This window comes from Metopolophium dirhodum, chromosome 6 (assembly GCF_019925205.1).
Source record: "Metopolophium dirhodum isolate CAU chromosome 6, ASM1992520v1, whole genome shotgun sequence".
NCBI lineage: Eukaryota > Metazoa > Arthropoda > Insecta > Hemiptera > Aphididae > Metopolophium > Metopolophium dirhodum.
The window spans coordinates 20,780,168-20,800,067 of NC_083565.1; the positions used below are offsets into that span (position 1 = coordinate 20,780,168).

The 19,900-nt window shown below is 30.8% G+C and overlaps 4 protein-coding genes across 4 annotated transcripts; 3 read left to right on the forward strand and 1 right to left on the reverse strand.

Annotated features, from left to right (window-relative positions):
• The first annotated feature begins 527 nt into the window (after positions 1–527).
• LOC132947829 (bolA-like protein 1) lies at positions 528–1,371 on the forward strand. The gene is made up of 2 exons (XM_061018056.1): positions 528–898; positions 970–1,371. Exons 1-2 carry the CDS (start codon positions 716–718, stop codon positions 1,111–1,113), a joined length of 327 nt encoding a protein of 108 aa, XP_060874039.1. The 5' UTR covers positions 528–715; the 3' UTR covers positions 1,114–1,371.
• A 108-nt stretch (positions 1,372–1,479) lies between these two features.
• LOC132947825 (alcohol dehydrogenase class-3) lies at positions 1,480–3,876 on the forward strand. Its single transcript, XM_061018053.1, has 8 exons — positions 1,480–1,672; positions 1,742–1,985; positions 2,050–2,270; positions 2,635–2,851; positions 2,926–3,060; positions 3,124–3,255; positions 3,350–3,488; positions 3,563–3,876. The coding sequence occupies exons 1-8, from the start codon at positions 1,652–1,654 to the stop codon at positions 3,585–3,587; spliced, it is 1,134 nt and encodes a 377-aa protein (XP_060874036.1). The 5' UTR covers positions 1,480–1,651; the 3' UTR covers positions 3,588–3,876.
• On the reverse strand, positions 3,655–5,787 carry LOC132947827 (phosphatidylinositol-glycan biosynthesis class F protein). Its single transcript, XM_061018054.1, has one exon. The coding sequence runs from the start codon at positions 5,388–5,390 to the stop codon at positions 4,614–4,616; it is 777 nt and encodes a 258-aa protein (XP_060874037.1). The 5' UTR covers positions 5,391–5,787; the 3' UTR covers positions 3,655–4,613.
• A 7,407-nt stretch (positions 5,788–13,194) lies between these two features.
• On the forward strand, positions 13,195–19,539 carry LOC132946122 (protein virilizer homolog). The gene is made up of 8 exons (XM_061015960.1): positions 13,195–13,705; positions 13,830–13,981; positions 14,054–14,143; positions 14,222–14,429; positions 14,514–17,678; positions 17,750–17,940; positions 18,042–18,123; positions 18,200–19,539. Exons 1-8 carry the CDS (start codon positions 13,453–13,455, stop codon positions 18,370–18,372), a joined length of 4,314 nt encoding a protein of 1,437 aa, XP_060871943.1. The 5' UTR covers positions 13,195–13,452; the 3' UTR covers positions 18,373–19,539.
• The last annotated feature ends 361 nt before the right edge of the window (positions 19,540–19,900 follow it).

The window sequence follows — 19,900 nt, forward strand, 5'->3', positions numbered from 1 at the left end:
TCGAGGTTATGTTATTGAACCATTCAGGTTAGCCACATCCACGTTTTGAGATAGTATACTAGAGCTGGTGAGTGGTGATACCATATTGTTCTATGGTGATACCTCCACAGATCTAATATCTGATCTATATCTGTAGATACCTCTGACTGTAGTTGTTGACTTCATAGATAATAATATTATATTGTCTGTGCTTGTTCTGTTAGGGGCGTTAGAGAGGACATGTTAGGGCCACGGCTATAGATAGTACGTGGTTAGGGCCCAGTAAAGTATCTCTGATAGCCTAGGCTTCAGCTGTGCCCACTTCAAAACTTATTACCGAAATTGTAAATTACACGTCCTATGGCAGTATGGCCCTAAAGTATTTCAGTATTATATTTGTCCAATATGGCAATATTACCGAAATACCGACCAAAAATAATAGACCGTATATTCTAAGACCGTGGTATAATCTATAACCACAAAACACATGATTATATTTGGGGGTTTATACCCACTAACCAGTAAATGTTTACACTTTGTTATCGTTTATCACGAATCACGATTCACGTCTTCGCAGTTGTAAGTTCACGAGACGAATTCTTAAACTTTAGTACTATAGAGGACTTTACCCATGGCTTTAAAATAATTTGAGCGCTGCAACATAATTATTGACAAAAAAGACATTCTTCTGAATATAATTTTCTAAATTCTAATCACTAGACCCAAGTTTAGCATTATGATGTCGACGGCATCCAAGTGCGTTGAAAATTGTATCCGAACGAAATTGCAAAACCGATTCAACCCAAAAGTGTTGCAACTCATCAACGAGTCACACATGCACAATGTACCAAAAGACTCGGAAACGCATTTCAAAGTCGTTATTGTATCCGATGAATTCGAAGGCATGCCCTTGATTAAGGTATAGGTCTTATAGGAGGTATGTACGTGTATAACGACAGAACCTGATCAAAAAACCTAATCTTGTTACAGAGACACCGTTTGGTAAACGCGATACTGACGGATGAGCTCAAGTCCGGCGTACACGCTTTGTCTATAGTGGCCAAAGCTCCGGCTCAGTGGAAAGACGAACCGATCGAAAGTAGTCCCAATTGCCGAGGTGGTTTTGGAAAGTGAACTTTGTGAGCAAAAGGGTTCCGACCTATTTACCAACCGTCGTAGATCAATGCTATATTTTATAATAATTTATAATCGTATTGTGCATAATATTACACCTACAGAAAATTGTCAGTTCGTTTTAAAAATACATTTAACATTTAAAAGCAAATGTCAATAATATGATCACATATATTAATGTTTAAATAATTATTTATTGAGAACCATTAAATAGATATGTTTTTACAAAGATAATATAACAATAGTTTTTATTCAGTATTTGTTAGAGGTAATTTAATATTCTTGACAAATTATTCTTTTGGTACCATGCACTGATATACATTTATAACAAGCACTGTTGATTGTTAATTTTGATAAGAGTTAAATAATTGATGGCTGATGTAAACTAATAGTATTCTACTTTATATAACTTAAAAATTTGTGGCCTTGTCACTTTATGTCAGTATAACAATTTTTGTTTAGTTATATAAGTTATATAAAACCCTACAATTATAATTGTCCTAGTACACATTGCAACTCCAGGCATAATTCAAACACTATGGCAGATACCGTTGGAAAGGTACAAAATCGAGAATACAATTTTATAGTAATGTATAAAATACTAATAAGTTATGATTTCATTTTTCAGGTTATTAAATGTAAGGCGGCTGTTGCTTGGGAGGCAAAGAAACCATTAACTCTTGAAGAAGTTGAAGTAGCGCCACCAAAGAAAAATGAGGTTAGAGTAAAAATTCTTGCCACAGCTATATGTCATACCGACGCATATACCATGGATGGTCATGATCCAGAAGGAAACTTCCCATGTATTTTGGGTCACGAAGGAGCAGGAATTGTTGAAAGTGTTGGTCCAAATGTCGTAGAATTCCAACCAGGTTGATATTATATACTATTAAACATTTTTTCACTGATGTTAATATGCTAAAAATAATGTTTTAGGGGATCATGTCATTCCTTTATACATTCCACAGTGCGGAGATTGTAAATTTTGTTTATCTCCAAAAACTAATGTATGTAGTAAAATTAGAGTTACTCAAGGTCAAGGTAAAATGCCCGACAATACTTCTCGTTTTACTTGCAAAGGACAATCTCTGTACCATTTCATGGGATGCTCAACTTTTAGCGAATACACAGTGGTAGCTGATATTTCATTATGCAAGGTAATACATTATTATCAAATTATTATAGTTGTTATTATATATACCAATATCACCAAGAGAACACTTCTGGGCAGCGACTAAAACTCGTCCATTCCCTCGCAACGGAGTAGTGTTCTCTCAGTGGCCTTAGTATACATTAAGTATTATCATTGAGTTTATTATATTATACAATATATACACCATGGTATTATTAAAATAAAATAATTATAGTTATAATAATTTATAAATAAAAATATAAATCATGAAATTAAATAAACTAAATAAGTAACTCAGTAAAATTATATTTTTAGCTGTAAAAAAAACTATTTCATTTTTATGAAAATAATGTTATTTAATTATCAATTACTATTATTATTTTATCTAGGTAGATTCCACTGCATCTTTTGACAAAATTTGTCTTTTGGGATGTGGTGTTTCAACTGGATTTGGAGCAGCTCTAAACACCGCAAAAGTCGAACCAGATTCAACATGTGCTATTTTTGGCTTAGGGGCTGTAGGGTTGGCAGTGATAATGGGTTGTAAAGCTGCCGGTGCAAAGAAAATCATTGGTGTGGATTTAAATGAAAGCAAATTTGAATTAGGTGTATATCATTTCTGTCTATTAGATAAAAAGCCCCAAAAAATCATTAATGTTATAATTTGTCTAACTTTTTAGCTAAATTATTTGGTGCTACTGATTTTGTAAATCCGTTGAAGTATGAAAAACCTATACAAGATGTTCTTATTGAGATGACTGATGGTGGACTTGACTATACATTTGAATGTATCGGAAATGTTAAAACAATGGCAAGTGAAATACAAATATATATTACATTTTTCATGGAAAAGTAATTTTATTTATTTTCACAGAGAGCTGCATTAGAAGCTTGTCATAAAGGTTGGGGTGTATCTGTAATTATTGGAGTGGCTGCTGCTGGTCAAGAAATTTCTACAAGACCTTTTCAGCTTGTCACTGGACGTACATGGAAAGGAACTGCATTTGGAGGTATCTTAATTGTTTTTACTCTTCCAGATTTACCTTTGGATATCTGTGTATTATAAAATCAATGCTAATATTATGCTAAAATTATTATTTCAAGGATGGAAAAGTAAAGAGAGCATTCCTGAATTAGTTTTAAAATACTTGGATAAAAATCTAATGTTAGACGAGTTTGTAAGCCATAAACTCCCATTTGAATCTATCAATGAAGGATTTGAATTACTGCACTCAGGAAAAAGGTAGTTGTTATTTTAAAACATATAATAATATTAATTGGGTTTTCTATAAAATTAATTACATTTTTTTTTTTCAGTATTCGTACAGTTCTTGAGTTTTAGTTCAGAATTAAACTACAAAATAAAAGTAAAAGTAAATAGTATAAAATGTGTATTCAATAAAACCATATTAGAAATACAAAACAAATAATTATTTATTTTTACAAATGATTCACAAATCATTATATTTTTAAGTAAAAACCAAGGAACAAAAAATATACTTATTATAATGCTACAAGTTAAAACTACAAATTTATCATTATATTACTATCATACCTATTAAACTTGTTAATTATTTATGAAAATGTATAATATTTTTTATAAATAAAACATTGGCTGCGAGGATATTAAATATTAAGTTCAACCGTTTCAATAGTATTCTGAATAATTTATTGTTTTATGTTGATTGGTGTTCCAAAGTTACCATGAATACTTACTGGGCACTTCTATCTAACATTAAGGATTTTCTTTGATTGTTCTGAAGTTATACATAATAAAAAAAAGTTACCACAGAAAGTTAAAATAGTAAAAAAAATATTAAAAAACTGTAAAATTTGAAATAAATATTGCTTACAATTTAAAATTTAAAAAAAAAACTTTGCGGTATAACATATATAATAATGTAGATAAAACCAGAAATAATACTTTTTACATATTAACACGGTCATTGCGCACAATGTCAATTGGCGTCATTCAGCACCGTTCACATATGCTAAATGTCTTGTACCTTGCTAATCAATGCACTATAACTTGGTCAGCATTACAACTATTTGGTTTTGGTCAGTGTCTCCTATAAGTATTATTTCCTACGTACTAGCAAGTCGTACATCAAAATGCAATTATTCAATTGTTAAAAAATATTTTCAGCACAGGAACAAGACAACAAGTATATACAAATATGATATACAATGAATGTGTTAAGTAAAGTGGTTTAACATTTCTAAAATTAAAACTTTTGTAACTATTTTGTTTTTAATATTAACAATTTAATACGATAGGATATCTAGTTAGTTTCTTTTTACTATGTAAAAGTACGAATGCTGGTCGTACATTTCTAATATGAACAAAAAAGTTGTTGAACTATAACAATCAAAATTTATTTTTTTTAACAGAATATTTTTTCAATGTTTTAAACTGCCAGCATATTATTTCGTAAACATTAGCTAATAAATGTCCAGCTATTAATCCAACTGAACATGGAATTGGCCATCGTTGCCATTCAGTTTCCCAATCGAATGGTATTACTGCTGCACCAATGAACCCTCCTAAAATTGTTGCTCGAAAATTGTTCTTTTCAAATACTTCAACAGTGCTATCGAATTCTGTTTCAAAACAATCAGTTAATAGTAATGGCAATATATTTGATCCTAATTGAATGGCAGTGGGTGTAATTATAAGTGCTGTTGCGAGTACAGAAAATACAAAAGTTTGTTCTTGTTTAGTAGTCAATGGTGCGCCAAAGAGAATTGAAAATAAATATGATACACCCACTGCTAGCACAGTGGAAACTATAAATTGAAGTGCCCAGAATATAGGATTGGCTTTTGGCTTGATTTGATTTGTTATTCTACTGACTAGATAAGAATGGCAGGCAAATTTAGCGAATTCAATTGTGTAACATGTAACAATAATGATCATTGAGTTGCGATCGATTAATAAATTGTAGTTTCTATCCAACAAGAGCCACACGAACAGGCCCAAATAGCAAAATGAGCTGAAACAGTGCGGTATGAGTTCTGGATCCTTGTTCGCTTCTGTTTGAATGAAAGCACTTGGCGCTTTGTAGTCGGTTGGATTCGATGGATTGATCAACACACTGGACGATTCCAATTTTTTAATAACGTTTCTAACGTTTTTCTTTGCCATTGTTCGATAAGTAGATTGATTTAAATTGATTTAGGTAGTAGGTATTAGGTACTCACAGTGTATTACGTCATTGCAATTATTATAAACATATTCGGTCATGTTCAAAGGCGCATTGACATTTTATGGAAGTCGGCATAATATTATTGGTATTTGGTCTGTTCTGTCTTCTGTGATATTTTAATTTATTATCTGCATATCAGAAATTCGGAACGCGATAAGTTTATCTGAATTACTTACACGTACAGTCTCGACTCCGCCCCGTGACCGTCGCCCCAGCCCAGAGGTAAATAATAATAACAAAATATAACAATATTGACAAAAAATATGAAATAACATACAAAATAGTATAAATAATTATTAATTAAGTGTCGTTATCAATTAATGTCGCCTTTTTTTTCAACCCTCTATTATCATGAAAAGTGAGGTTGTCGGAACTGCACATAGAAAATATACCTGAAAAAATGATTATACCATTTTTATACTATAGAAAACAATATAAAAATACTTATAACCATCAACTAGGGAGGGGGGGGGGGGGGTTAAAACCAAATGATATGTTTTTAAATAATTAAAAAAACTATTATAATACTTTTAACAAAAAAATTAAATAACTGGTATCAATTTTTTCATATTTTCGACGTTTTGATTAGAACTTGCTGAATCAATTTTTTAACAAATATCTAACTTTCGGTTGCAAATTGCAATACACGCTAATTATGCAATTCTCAGCAAAAAAAAATACATTGTTTTTATGTGTGTTGAAAATTTTTATTGCCTTTTTTCATTTATTGAAATTATATTTACCTATAGGTAATAGAACATCATAGCCCACTCAATAATATTTCTGATGAACTATCTCCTCTACATCAATTTTTATGTTCACGGAGTGTAACATTTTTTATCATGAAATCTTGTCACTTTATCAGTTATACTTTAAGATCATGTACAAATTATATAATTATAATGATTAAACAATAGTCAATATGTTTGTTACCATAGTAGCTAATAGCTATAAAATATATTATACATATATAATATAAATACATAATCCCCCCCCCCACACACACACACACACAAATACGCCCCTGGCACTGTTCAGACACAAGTCCGTATTTATTTTATAGACACCGGTGTCCAAACTTGACACTTTCAATGATCTTGCCGTATTCAAATGTTAGTGTTGGACTGGTGTCTGGCACCAGTCCAGGACCAATAACTACTGACACTAACTGAAAACCGATATTTCCAATATTATAGTTTTGTACTTTTGTTACTAATACGCCGAGTTTTTGATGGACACATTTGCCGGTAAAATTATTTAACTATGACAAAATATAGCACAATATTTGATGCACACCACTCCAGAAACTTGATTCTTGATCATTGTTGCAACATAACCAGGGAAATCGTTTAATCCGATTTAATTTAAATTTCAAATTTCTATTTCCTGAATCCTGACATAGAAAATGTAAGCTTTTCATCAGGTATCCAAACATATTTTAGTAAGATCAACGCGCTCGAAATTCTTCTAATGCTGCGGGCCGACGAGAAAGATAAACATACTAGCTGGCCAGTAGGTAATACACGTCGTCGACTGGGAGATCGGTCTCTGCGTTGGAATATTTGTATTTAGCTCATTAAATATAATGCTTATTAAAAATAAATCATCATATTTATAGAAAAAAAATTGTAATAATACTGTCCAAAGCCGTCAGCAACGTTAGGTTAGATTAAACCTCACTAAACCTCACTAAACCTCACTAAACCTAACGAAACCCAACTTGTGTGGCACAACTCGTGGATCCGTGAATCGTGACTCGGTACTAGTGTACTACCAACGAACAACGCCGTGCATAGGCCTACCTATAATAAACCCCTTTTTATACATCTCTTCTACAATATATTGATAATAGGTGTTTTTATTCTTATAATTCTTTTTTGAGCTGTTTTGAGCTATTTACGGACATTTTCAGTTTCCAATGTTTTTAGTTTTTTTTTTCTATAAAATATATCAATACAATTTTATTTGTTGGGTAAAAAAGCTTAAAAATTTAATAGAAAGCTCCTATTATATTGTTTCAAGGACAGATGAAACATATTAAAAATCCTTAGTCACAGTTTTTTTATAAGCATTTAAAGTACGAATCTTGACAAAATACGGAAAAATCACGAAAATTAGAAAAATTATTTTGAGTTGAGAATTTAGTTGAAAATTTTTTTTTTTAAATCTAAGATTTGAAAATGTAATAAAAGATTCCTTATAACATTATCTACCTTTATCAAAAAAAAATTGCAAAATTTTTTTTTATAAGCATTTCAAGTTTTAATTTTGACAACCTTTATCAAATTTGAAATTTAAAAAGGTGGCTAAGTGGATGTCGCTCTGCTATACAGGAGGTTACTAGTGGGTCACTGTAATGGATGGTGTTAAATTTGAATTTAATGATATAATATCATTGTATAAGAAAAACGATTCTGTGTGAAAACGGTCAGTCAGCCTATGATATTACTAAGTATATTTGATGATATTATTGTAAATAAAGTAATTTATATATAACCTATTTACGTGGAGCCTTGTTTTCAATTTTCAATCTTTAGCTAGAAAAGTTGAAAATTTTATAAATTTTTATAAATGTTTACCTAACCTTACAAAATAATTAATACATTTTAAATTTGATAAATTTTGTCAAAATTTGAACTTAAAATGCTTATAAAAAAAAATTGTGCCTTTGTAGTTTTAATATTTTAAGCTGCTACTGTAACATTATATCAGGAGCCTTGCATTCAATTTTCATGCTTTTTTACCCAACAAATAAAATTTTATTGATATTTATAGAAAAAAATTTTGCAAAATTAAAAACCGACAATGTCCGTAAACAGCTTAAAAAGAGTCAAATTATTTTCAAAATGTTATCCTGGATAGAAAATGCTAATACAAACATTCAATGAATTTTTCAAGTATCTACAGTCATACGTTTTTAACTATCAATAGGCAACTAATATTTGAAGCATCTATTTCAAGTTTTTTTTATGTTTATTTAAGTACTCAGTAAGATGTTTTATACGATTTTTAATATATATTCAATATTTAACTTACAGTGCCCAAATCTAATTGGATTATGCTACTTTGCCCGAAACATATATAAAAGATCACCTAAGTCACAGAATAAATATACAAATCTTAATATTATGAAATCTTTTTTCGCTGTTGGTAAAGTTATAGTGTCAACTCAATAGTCATATTATTATGACATATGTTTGTGTATACACGGATGATTAATAATAAGAAATGTATCAATAATATCACTAATTTTTTTTTTTTTTGGTTCCTTGGGGGAACCCGAGAACCCCCCCCCCCCCCCCCCGTATGTACGCCATTGATTAGGTTAGATAATATTATATCAATACCTACCTACCTAATTATAATGGTCTTAATAAAAATTAACGCGCTCGAAATTCTTCTAATGCTGCGGGCCGACGAGAAAAATAAACATACTAGCTGCAGGCTAGTAGGTAATACACGTCGTCGTCTGGGAGATTTCTCGGAGATCGGTCTCTGCGTTGGAATATTAATTGTATTTAGCTCATTACCAATTCTCAATTCAATCCTAACGTACACGTACATATTGTCTTCACTCAAAAAATAAAAGATGGCAACTAACCATATTATAACATCTACCGCGACGCGGTAAACGCCATATTGCTCGAAATCTCAGAAGACATTGTAGTCAACAAAATGGAATGAGCGCACTTACGCTGACGAAAGCGACGAATAGATACCTCGGGCGTCTGGTTACTCTTCTTATGTCTGCGCGCTCGGTCGTCGATGACGCGCGAGACCCTGTGGTGGCTCGGCGAGCACCCGACTGCAGTTACGGTCACGTGGAGCGGCGGCAACGGAAGACGGCGACGACACGGCGGCTATAGTAGAGGTACCGGCGCGGGCAACGATTCCGCCCCGACGGTACACCGACCGGTACGACGGCGGTGGCGACTCGGTACGACGGCAGCGGCGGAGACTTCGGCACGGGGTGAGTGGTATGGAGATTTGCGTGCAGGAACACGGGGACGTCAGTGGTGCCGGACTCGCGGAAACTTAACTGTTTCACAGGGTCTGGCGGCGTGAGACTTCACCGCGGCGGCGAAAATTACCGAGAGTCAAGGATCGCGTTGTAGTCCGCTGACTCTCGCCTTTTCGCCCAGCGGTTATCCCACATCGGTCTCTTCGCTCGTCCCCGCCGGTTCCGCAGCACAAAATCTCAATTCGCTCGCTCCGCGTCTTGGTCTTCGCCGTCCGTCACTCGTCAGCCGAGTCGTCGCGCCGTCGACCGCCGACGCGCACGACATCGCGCACTAGCCGCCGTCCGTCGCCGTCAACCGTGGTCGCTCCCATGGCCGTCTCGGTCTAGCCTCGCCGGCTGGGCAAGGTCGTCAAGCGTCCGAGCAAACGCGCCAGTGACACTCGTCAACCCGCGGGATAGGTCGGAGAATGTGCAGAGGTGACCAGTGGCCAATAACATTGCATATATCCGCACCAAAATTCGCCATCTTGCATCCTCTCCCCCTTGTTGATTGTGTCCTGCCCGACGTATTTTTTTTCCTTTTATTTCTTTAAATTATTTCAAATTGTTCATATATTGTAAATTTCGATTTTTTTTTTCTTATTCTCGGCCCTTTTGATATTATGAACATTTAATATTATTAATAGCCAATGTGCTAATTTTTTTCAATCAAAATACTATTTCTGTTTTGAAAAATATTGTTTATACATTTTTGTATTATTTTTTGTTTTTGTTATTAAATAAATTTTGTGAAAACAAAAAAATATTGTTTCTTTTTTTTTTCGTTTTGTCGAGTGAATACCTAATCAATTGTTACAGATTTAACGACTAAAAAATCGTTAAAATATATATTTTAAATGAAAAAACTCGTTAGTCAATTATACAGAGTAGACCTGCAGTATAAACGCTACACGGATATTATATTATGTTCCAAGAAATATATAAGCCATCAAACAATAAAGGCAACAAAAACTGCTGAATAAAATATGACAAAATAACGCATTACACCGGCGGATACGACATGGACAGTTATATTAACCATACAAGAATATTGTAAATAATAATAATATAATATACCCTCCGTGGAATAAGATCATGGCTGGTCGCGCAGTCGAAACAACTTCCTCCGCACCGCTTGTCAATGCGACCACTTCGGGGAACCAATCAAAAACCGGCTACGCGAAACCGACGAAAAACGGTCCGCCGCGCAGTCAAGATCTTATTCCACGGCGGGTATAGGTAATATGCATGTATTGTGTAGAACGTGCGAACGTCAATATAGTCGAATAGTTAATACAAAATAATATTTAAAAAAATTCAAAATTGTATTATACATGGGTAAAATAATAATATAATATTTTCATATAATATAATAGCTGCATGTTGAATAATAATATTGTTTGAAAACGTTTCAGTTTAAGTTTGAACCATTAAACACCCGTGTATACCGGCATGTAACGATATCATATTTTCTACATAATTATTGACTCGAGTTGTAATATCCTAATCCGAACAAAACTTGGCACCTTTTTTTGTACAAATTGGTATTAGGAAATCACTTTTTGACAGTATGTGAGTTTTGACAGTTGTACAATAATATATTAATTATAGGGATAGCTAAAAAAAATAGATGGTTCGACCTTTATCGATAGTGGAAAATTTAATACATTTCTGTAGCACGTATATAACATAAATACAATATGATAATAATATGAATATAGCATCTACGCGAAGTGTCAGTAATAATAATAATAGTATGATTGTGTGATATTAAGTATAATCATACTATATTAGAGACATATTATTATACAAAACTTTTAAATCTATAGGCTTATAAAAATAACTTTATTATGAGTTACAACTTACAACTTACAAGTGTTATAAGTGTAATAACGTGTCTATAAATTATAATATTAGGTAAATTTGACACAATTAGGATGTCTCAAAAAACATACCTTTTTTATTTTGATACAAAATATAGACTGTACACAAAACGAATTAATTTTTTTTGGTGCTAACGGGTAATTCCCTTTTGAAGTACCTAGGTAATTCAAGTATAGGTACCTTACCTACCCACCTATTTTACCTACAGAAAAATGCGAACAAAAATGAAATTAAAATAAATGCTTGTAGTTTGTAATCAGACATCGATAAATGATAATCCATGTTCGTGCTTACAGTCAACAGACTTTCTAATAATCCTTTTTCGAATGCAATACGCCTAATAATTTATCATTGCTTTCAAATAGGTATAGGTACATAGACACCCGCCCCACTGCCCCACTATGAATAAATTAATTTATGTATAACCTATTTACGTGGGTCGTGGAGCCTTGTTTTAAATTTTTAATCCTAAGCTATAAAAGTTGAACATTTTATACATTTTCAACAACAAAATAATTATTAAATTTTGTCGAAATTCGAACTTTAAATGTTTATAAAAACAATTTGTGCATATGTATTTTTAATATTTTTCAATTGCTATTGTAACAATATATCAGGAGCCTTGTATTAAATTTACACGTATTATTACCCAATAAATACAATTTTATTGACAATTATAGAAAAAAAAAACTAAAAAAATTGAAAACTGACAATGTCTGTAAACAGCTCAAAAAGAGTCAAAATATTTTCAAAATGTTATGGTGTATAGAAAATGCTAATATAAACATTCAGTGAAATTTTCAAGTATCTTCAGTCATTTCTTTTTTAATTACAACAAAATAAGAAAATCCTTTTCCTTTAACCTTTAATGTGTAAATTAATTATGTTATAATAAAGGTTTTTATTTCATCATGTTAATGCACAATTCATTGTTGCCCCAGTCAATAATAATATAAAATGTATTAAAATAATAAAATTCATCTCACAAATATATTTATATTAATAAAAAAGAGCAACAAGTGGGTACCGCTCTGTTGTACAGTAGGTTATAAATGGGTCAGTGTAATGGAAATTGGATGGTATTCAATTTGAAACCAGTGATTTAATTATAAGAAAAACTGTTTGTATAAAATTTAATAATATAATTTAAAACTTTGACATATCCACACATACTATTTTAAATTAGAACAAAATTACTAAAATTGTTATTATTGGTTTTAATTTTTAATTTCGTCCAAATCTGAATTTTAAATAACTATAAAAAACTGAAAATATAAAAATATTTTTTTTTGATTTTATGGTCTAAGTATGAATTATTTACATGGAACTTTTTTATGAATTTTCAATCCTTAGCTATAAAAACTGTTAATTTTATGAATTAACTACCGAATAATTTGTACATTTTCGAGATTTTTATAAATGTCAAAATTTGTGAAGATTTGAACCTTAAATGTTTATAAGATCAACACTTGCTGAACCTTGCATTAAATTTTAAAACTTTTTAATCGAATTAAAATTGTTTAATTGATATCGGTAGTAAGAAACTAAAAAATAGTAGCATAGATTATAGATATACATTGATTTTTTTTTTTAGTTTTTCCGGTAATTAAGAAAAGTACTGGGAATTTTCAATTTTGACTTTCATAAAGTACAAACTAGATCTAATTTGCTTTCATAACTCTTAAAGTTGAAATTCGAACCATTTTTTCTACTACTTAATCATTCCAATTCTAATACCATAGGTCTATGTTAAGGAGTAAATAGGCAACTATTATAGCGGCAATCTCGAACGGAAATAAATAATAATATTATTGTAATGATAATAATATATTGATAAGAAATAGACAATTGCTCGCCGTTTTCCAGTTCGTATAAAATGCCAGCACGGTCTTAGAATAAACTTAACAGTGTCCTGTGTTGTCATCGTTAATTGTTTATAGTATTAATTATTTGCTTATACTTCGATGTCTGTGTTTATTGATTATGACAGAAATTACGGCCCACAAGAATATAGTATTCGTCCAGAACTTGGAAGTCAGTCTCAAGTCACAACTTACTATATCTTATTAAATTATAGCCATCAGTAGTCGACACCATCGGCGTTTTCAAATGGCAAAATGAAAAGAACATACTGTGGTGAGGATAATAACCCGGAACCCGACAGTTCTATGTTGGATTTGCATTTCCAGTCTGACGAATGTGAAAACGAACCGTCCAAGAAACTCAAAACCATGGACGACACTACAACTGCAATAGTCAAAAATGAAAGTTTATTACAAATCCAAGAAATTATTGAACCATGTGACAATGTCATCGCACAACGGTATGTGACGGACTGTAGTGAAGAACCAGAATCACACATCAAAGATGGTAAGATAATATTGTTTTATTTTTACAAAATAATATTAGCACTGAAGTACCTACGGACTATCATGGGCTAGAATTTGATGCAGTTAAATTTATGTGTAGTTTTTAATGAGACGTTGCATTTTAGCTATGCAAAATGACACTGCAAAAACAACTGAAACACATGAAAAAGAAACTAGTAATATGGACATACCTATCGAAAAGAAGGGAGAAATGTTGTTGGAAGCTATAAGTAGTGATGACGATATTGCAATGGATAGCGAAGAAGATGGTGCTTTGGTACTGTTCTCAAATATAAATTTATAATTAGTTGTCATGATGTCACTGTACTCAATTAATATTGTACTTTAGGCTAGTGATGATGGGGAAAATTGTAATGAATACGCTGATGATATAGTTCAAAATTTTGACCCATCCCTGTTCCAAGCCACTCCTCTGCGAGTAAGTAAACTATTTGTTTTTGTTTTAATTTGGTATAGTATTTTCTATAATTTTGCAATATTTTTTTTTTTATCATAGATTATCCAAGATCCGTCATTATCATTATTTGAATATATACATAGAAAACTAGGCGATGGTTCTAAATGTAGCGAAGTAGCTGAACTCATAGATTCTTTGGAGTATTTACAATCAAAAATTATGGATATCAATGAAAAATGGATTATTACTGCTGAACGAACTGTTATTATTTTGCCTAAAACGTTAAGTCACATTTTGAATATTCCAGGTATGAAACCTATGTTATGTTAATTACAAGAAGAATTTCAAAAGATAATTTATTCATAATTATAAAATACATTTTATTTTTCAGAATATTGTCATAAGTTATTTTCTTTAGTGAATGTAACACTCGATTTCGAGTCTGCTTCAAAGGAACATGTTTCGATGTCGACATTAATTCTTCGTCGTTTGAAAATTGGCCTTCAATTGATCGAAGGACTCTGCCATTACAATGAAGATTTATCTGAGCATCTAATTAAACACCATCAAATTCACAATAAATTAATTAATCTATTTTTTGTCGAACATATGAGTTTGTCTCTGAAGCTAAACATATTGCGTGCGTTAGATTCTAGTCTTAATGGTTTAGAACCTATACGACTTTTTATATCTGATGAAGTTTTTGATAACCTCAACGGAAATGAAACGTTACTCAAAATACTGTCAATACACCAGAGGCCTCGGGTATGTTTTTTAATTACAAGTATTTTAAGGAAAATTCATTTTTATGAATTGCTACAAAAGATGAATACAGATATAAAAACTTTGGATTCAAACCAAGAATTGTTATTGCAAGAATGTTTGGCAGAAATAACTACTACATATATTAAAGCTCCGATTTTAATGGGTTGTCCTAAAAGGTTTTTACAAGCTCACGCACAGTTTGAGCTTACTCCAGCGTTAACTCATTTTGATGTTTATCCAACTATTTATAGATTATTTGATGATTTATCACTGATTAACTGTCTAACAAAACTACTAGACAAATCAAATGACAAGAATTATCTAGAGGAAAATATACTTAAACTTTTGAAAAGTTTAATAAACTGTGATCATGGACTCAGATATTTGGGCTGCAGGCATAAAGAGTTAAATGGGTTGATCAATGTTCTAGATAAAGTTAATACTCAGTTCAAATCAACACTTATTTACCAATTAAAAGTCTTAACTCTTGTAGATTATCTAAGCTATTTTTGGGAATGCAATTTAATGCACAATTTCAAATTAGATCAAATGGAATCTGTTGATTTTCTGCATGATATGTTTTTGCTAACTCAATCTAAAATTGGAAAATGTGCTGTTGTGAATGTCTTAACTATGGGAGACAACTTAGATGTAATATTAAACTTTTTAAAATATATAGAACAATCTAAATCAAAAAACGATGATTTGCATATCATATATTCATTGGATTTAATGAAGATTGTTTTGGAAAATGCAGAAGATGTAAGCTACTTAAAGAAGTATGGCATATTGATATATGAGGTAGCATGCAAACACAATTGTTTTAATGATTTAATTGATTGGACCTTTCCATCAACAAGACACTCTGCCTTCTTCCATGACGATGTCAGTGAACTGTGTACCATTGTGAAAAACAACAAAGATAACTGCTTAAACTTCAACAAAACACTGATAACTACTTTAAGAATTTTAAGATACTTAGGATTGCCTAATGATGAAACTGCATTTAAAGGAGTAGAAGACTTTATTGAACTAAAATATAAATATATTACTTTACAAATGTATTCGTATGATATGCTAGGAACCTTATTGGCCATTGTCGACAAAATATGTGGAGATTATAAGCAGCCATCAGTGAATATTTGGAAATTAACTGGTAATAAAGCCAAGAATATAATATCCATCATTCGACCATCAATGATGTTGATAAGATGTATGATCACATTATTAATACAGACCCGGAGAGATGCATTCAAAGACTTATCACCTATCAAAACATTATTAAAGCTATATAATTTAATGCACAATGTTCCTGAATGTTCTTTAATTCGTGAAGATGCCACCAAAGTTTCTAAAGATATCCATAAAACGCTTGAAGCTTATGTAGAAATCAAAATTGGATCTTCGATGGCAAATGAAGTAATTGTCTGGACATTATCTTGTCCATCTGTTTTCTTCCCTGGGTTGTTACTTTTAGGTCAGTTATTACCTTTGCCATTACCAATTCAAACTATGAAACCTTTAGAACAATCATTTATTACAACCATGATATCTTTTCGTAACATTTGGATAGATCATTTGGCTATAATAAACAGCAATTTGATTGAACTTATTACTGTTTTGAGTTCAAGTAGTTTATTATTACAACCTTTGAAACGTTTATGTATTAATATCGCCGATTTGAGCATATCCACGTGCTTATTAGTTACTCAGACGATATTAGATGCACTGGTAGGTGCTGATAACAATAATTGTTTCAACCAATGTTTAAATTTACTAACACAACTATGTGACAATAAAAAATCTGCAACAATCAAAACTGTATTGCTACAAATATTAAATGACGAAAAATTACATGAAAATTATAAAAATATTATTTACAAAATATGTGAAAATATTCAAGTAAATGATCATGGAAATTCTATTTTGTTTGTTCAATGTTTATGTGATGCTGATATCATACTACGTGAAACTGGTAGTCATTCTGAAGAGAACTTACCTAGAGATAGTGTTCCTAACAAATGGTTCTATACCAATATCTTAAAAGCACTTTTGAGCTCATTTGAATCTCATTCTAAGTTATCTACATTATTTGTAACTATTAAAACATGCATAGTGATTGTAAAAAACGATTTTGGATTTTATCAATTCAAAATGGTTTTAGATTCATTCCCTAAACCTTTTTATAAAATTTTCGACAATCTATTGCAAAACTGGAATAAAGAAGATATTCATTGTTTGAATACTTTAATGTCTACTATAGAACTTTTAAACGTGTGTATTAAAAATGACAATGATACAAAAAGAAAACTATTTATGAACTCATCAATGTTGAGGGAGTATTTGAATTGGTCAAACTATAGCAAAGATCATCCTTTATGTTTGCTGAAAGAAATTATGCAAAAGGATAATAACTTAGTTTGTTACGAACATTTAGTTCATCTGTCAGAATTTTTAAATAATGACCAAAAATCAGCAGAAGAACTTGCCAAGCCACAACTAGTTACAGTTGACTTTTTGACACACACATTTAAAGATAGACTTTTTTATGTTGTCAACAACAGTGACAATAACTATACAAACCCGGGCACTGATTTGTGTACTGATGCTTTTGACAATTTGGGAGAGTGTAACATCGAAGAAGTTATCTCAGATTTACCTGATTTTGATATCCAAGATAAAATAAATGATTTATTTAGAATTGAAGATTGTGTTGTCCAACCAGAACCAATAGTTCATAAACGAGAGCCTGTAGTGATTGAAAAAAAAGAAAACACTATAAATACATCTGGTAAGGTTTTACTTGCATTTTACAACTAAAATTTAAATAAATAAATACATTGTATTATTGATCATTTACAGTTATCACTACTACGCCTATAATACGTCATAAAGTATTTAGTAGACTTGGAACGATACAACGATCTGATACATTCCGAAACCGTTCCCCCAACACATCTAGGCCACCATCGTTACACGTCGATGATTTTGTTGCAATGGAAACAAGAAGTGCTCGGCAGCCCAGATACAAGTTGCCTATTCAGCCCATTCAAGTATTTAAGCATTATATACAATTATACAATAACAATTCATATATGATTTATGTGATAAATCTTTTTTTATATATTTTAATGGATTTTTGTGTATAAATTAGGATTTGAATTTAAGACTCCGTGAGAGACAAATGGCTTATGAACGTTCATATAGCCTATTAAGTCCATATAAATCGCATTTAAGTAAGATTTTAATAATTGTTGTTTTATTTTTTTATTAATTGATCATTATTAAAAATGTATTTATTATATATTCTAGGTTTGCATAATTGGCATGCTCAATTTAATGCCATGGCTCATTTACGTGCAGACTATCGTCAAACAATGAATAGTAGACATCTAGAAATTCATAGGCATTCATTAGTTGCAGAGTGGAGACAACTCAGAGCAGAGGCTGAACTTAGGAAAAACCTAGTATACTCTAGACGATAAATAATATTGTATTTACAGTCTAAAATATTAAATAATTAATAACTTGTATATTTATATTATAAAAATATATTTCAACCAATTAATGTACAAATAATTTGTAAAACATTAAATATACAACAAAATATGATACATTATATGATTTTTTGTTCAATTTATCAATAGTTAATTAATTTAAAGTGCCCATATTATTTTTTTGGCTATTATAAAACTGAATTTCGGGATCCTGTATTCCTCTGTGAATATTTTTGAAAATCTGTTATTGATAAAACGTGATGTGCGATTCCTGTTATAATTAATCATTATAAAAATGAGCACAATGAAATGTAAAAAAAAGTCACAATACAAATATTATAGGATACTTAAAAAGTAATCATTTGTGGTACTCAGTGGCGTATCTGCAGGAAGGGGGGGGGGGATCGAAAACCGGGGGAGCTGCAGCCCCGTCTATAATTTTTAAATATAGGTATATTAAACGGTAATTTTGTAGTTTTAATAATTTTTTTTTTGTAATGTAAAATATAACTGAGCCCCCCTAAAAAAAACTTCTGGATACGCCACTGGCAGTACATGGTTATTGTTACTGTTTCTTTATTGTATTCTGTACACATTATTTGCTTCAATATCTAATTAAAATTAACTATTTCATATAATATAATGCAAATACAACAATTAGTATCATGTTCTTGCCTAACAATAAAATTATGTTTAACACCGTATGAATACCCCATTATTAAATTAAACATTAAACAGTACAATGATAGCACATTTTATTGTTTTCAAACAATGAATAGTAATAATAGTAAAAATAATAATAATATTATAATATATTGATATGTTTAATTTATAACAATCTTACAATATTTTTTGATAAATATAATTAAAATTAATCAAACAATGTGAATAATATTGCGAATAATAAAGTGAACACAACACTTTGGTGAGCAGTAGAAATTATTTATTACTTATTTTAGGTAAATCGTATAATGTGCATTTACTTTAATATGTAATGACAACATTTTAAAACATGTAGATTTATAAATAAATAAAAATATTAAACCCAATAGGTTCAACATATCTGTCTTAATTTTGTTTTTATTTTTATATTGTTACTTATATCATTGATATGCATTTGCTAATTTAATGAGAAAATAAATGTTTTCAGATCACTTTAAAATTCATACAATAAAATCATTGGGATAGTCGCTGAGTCAAATTGTGTAATGTGTATCTATAATATAATGGTATTTAGTGAACTTTATTAATGTTGTAAGCACATTTTAGTACTTTTAATGTTTAAATATTATTGAGTCATGAAAATATCAAATATTAATTGTTTTTGGAAAAGTTAGTAAAATATATAAGATTAATATTTTTAAGACATTGTTGAAAATATAATGTAATTAAAGTTTAAACATTAAGAATAGATTTTGAAAATGTTCATCCGCAGTTGTCATAGACCAATTTTCACAAATATTTTATCTGATTTCATTATTGTTACAATTTAAGTTAATGTATGTAAATAGTATAA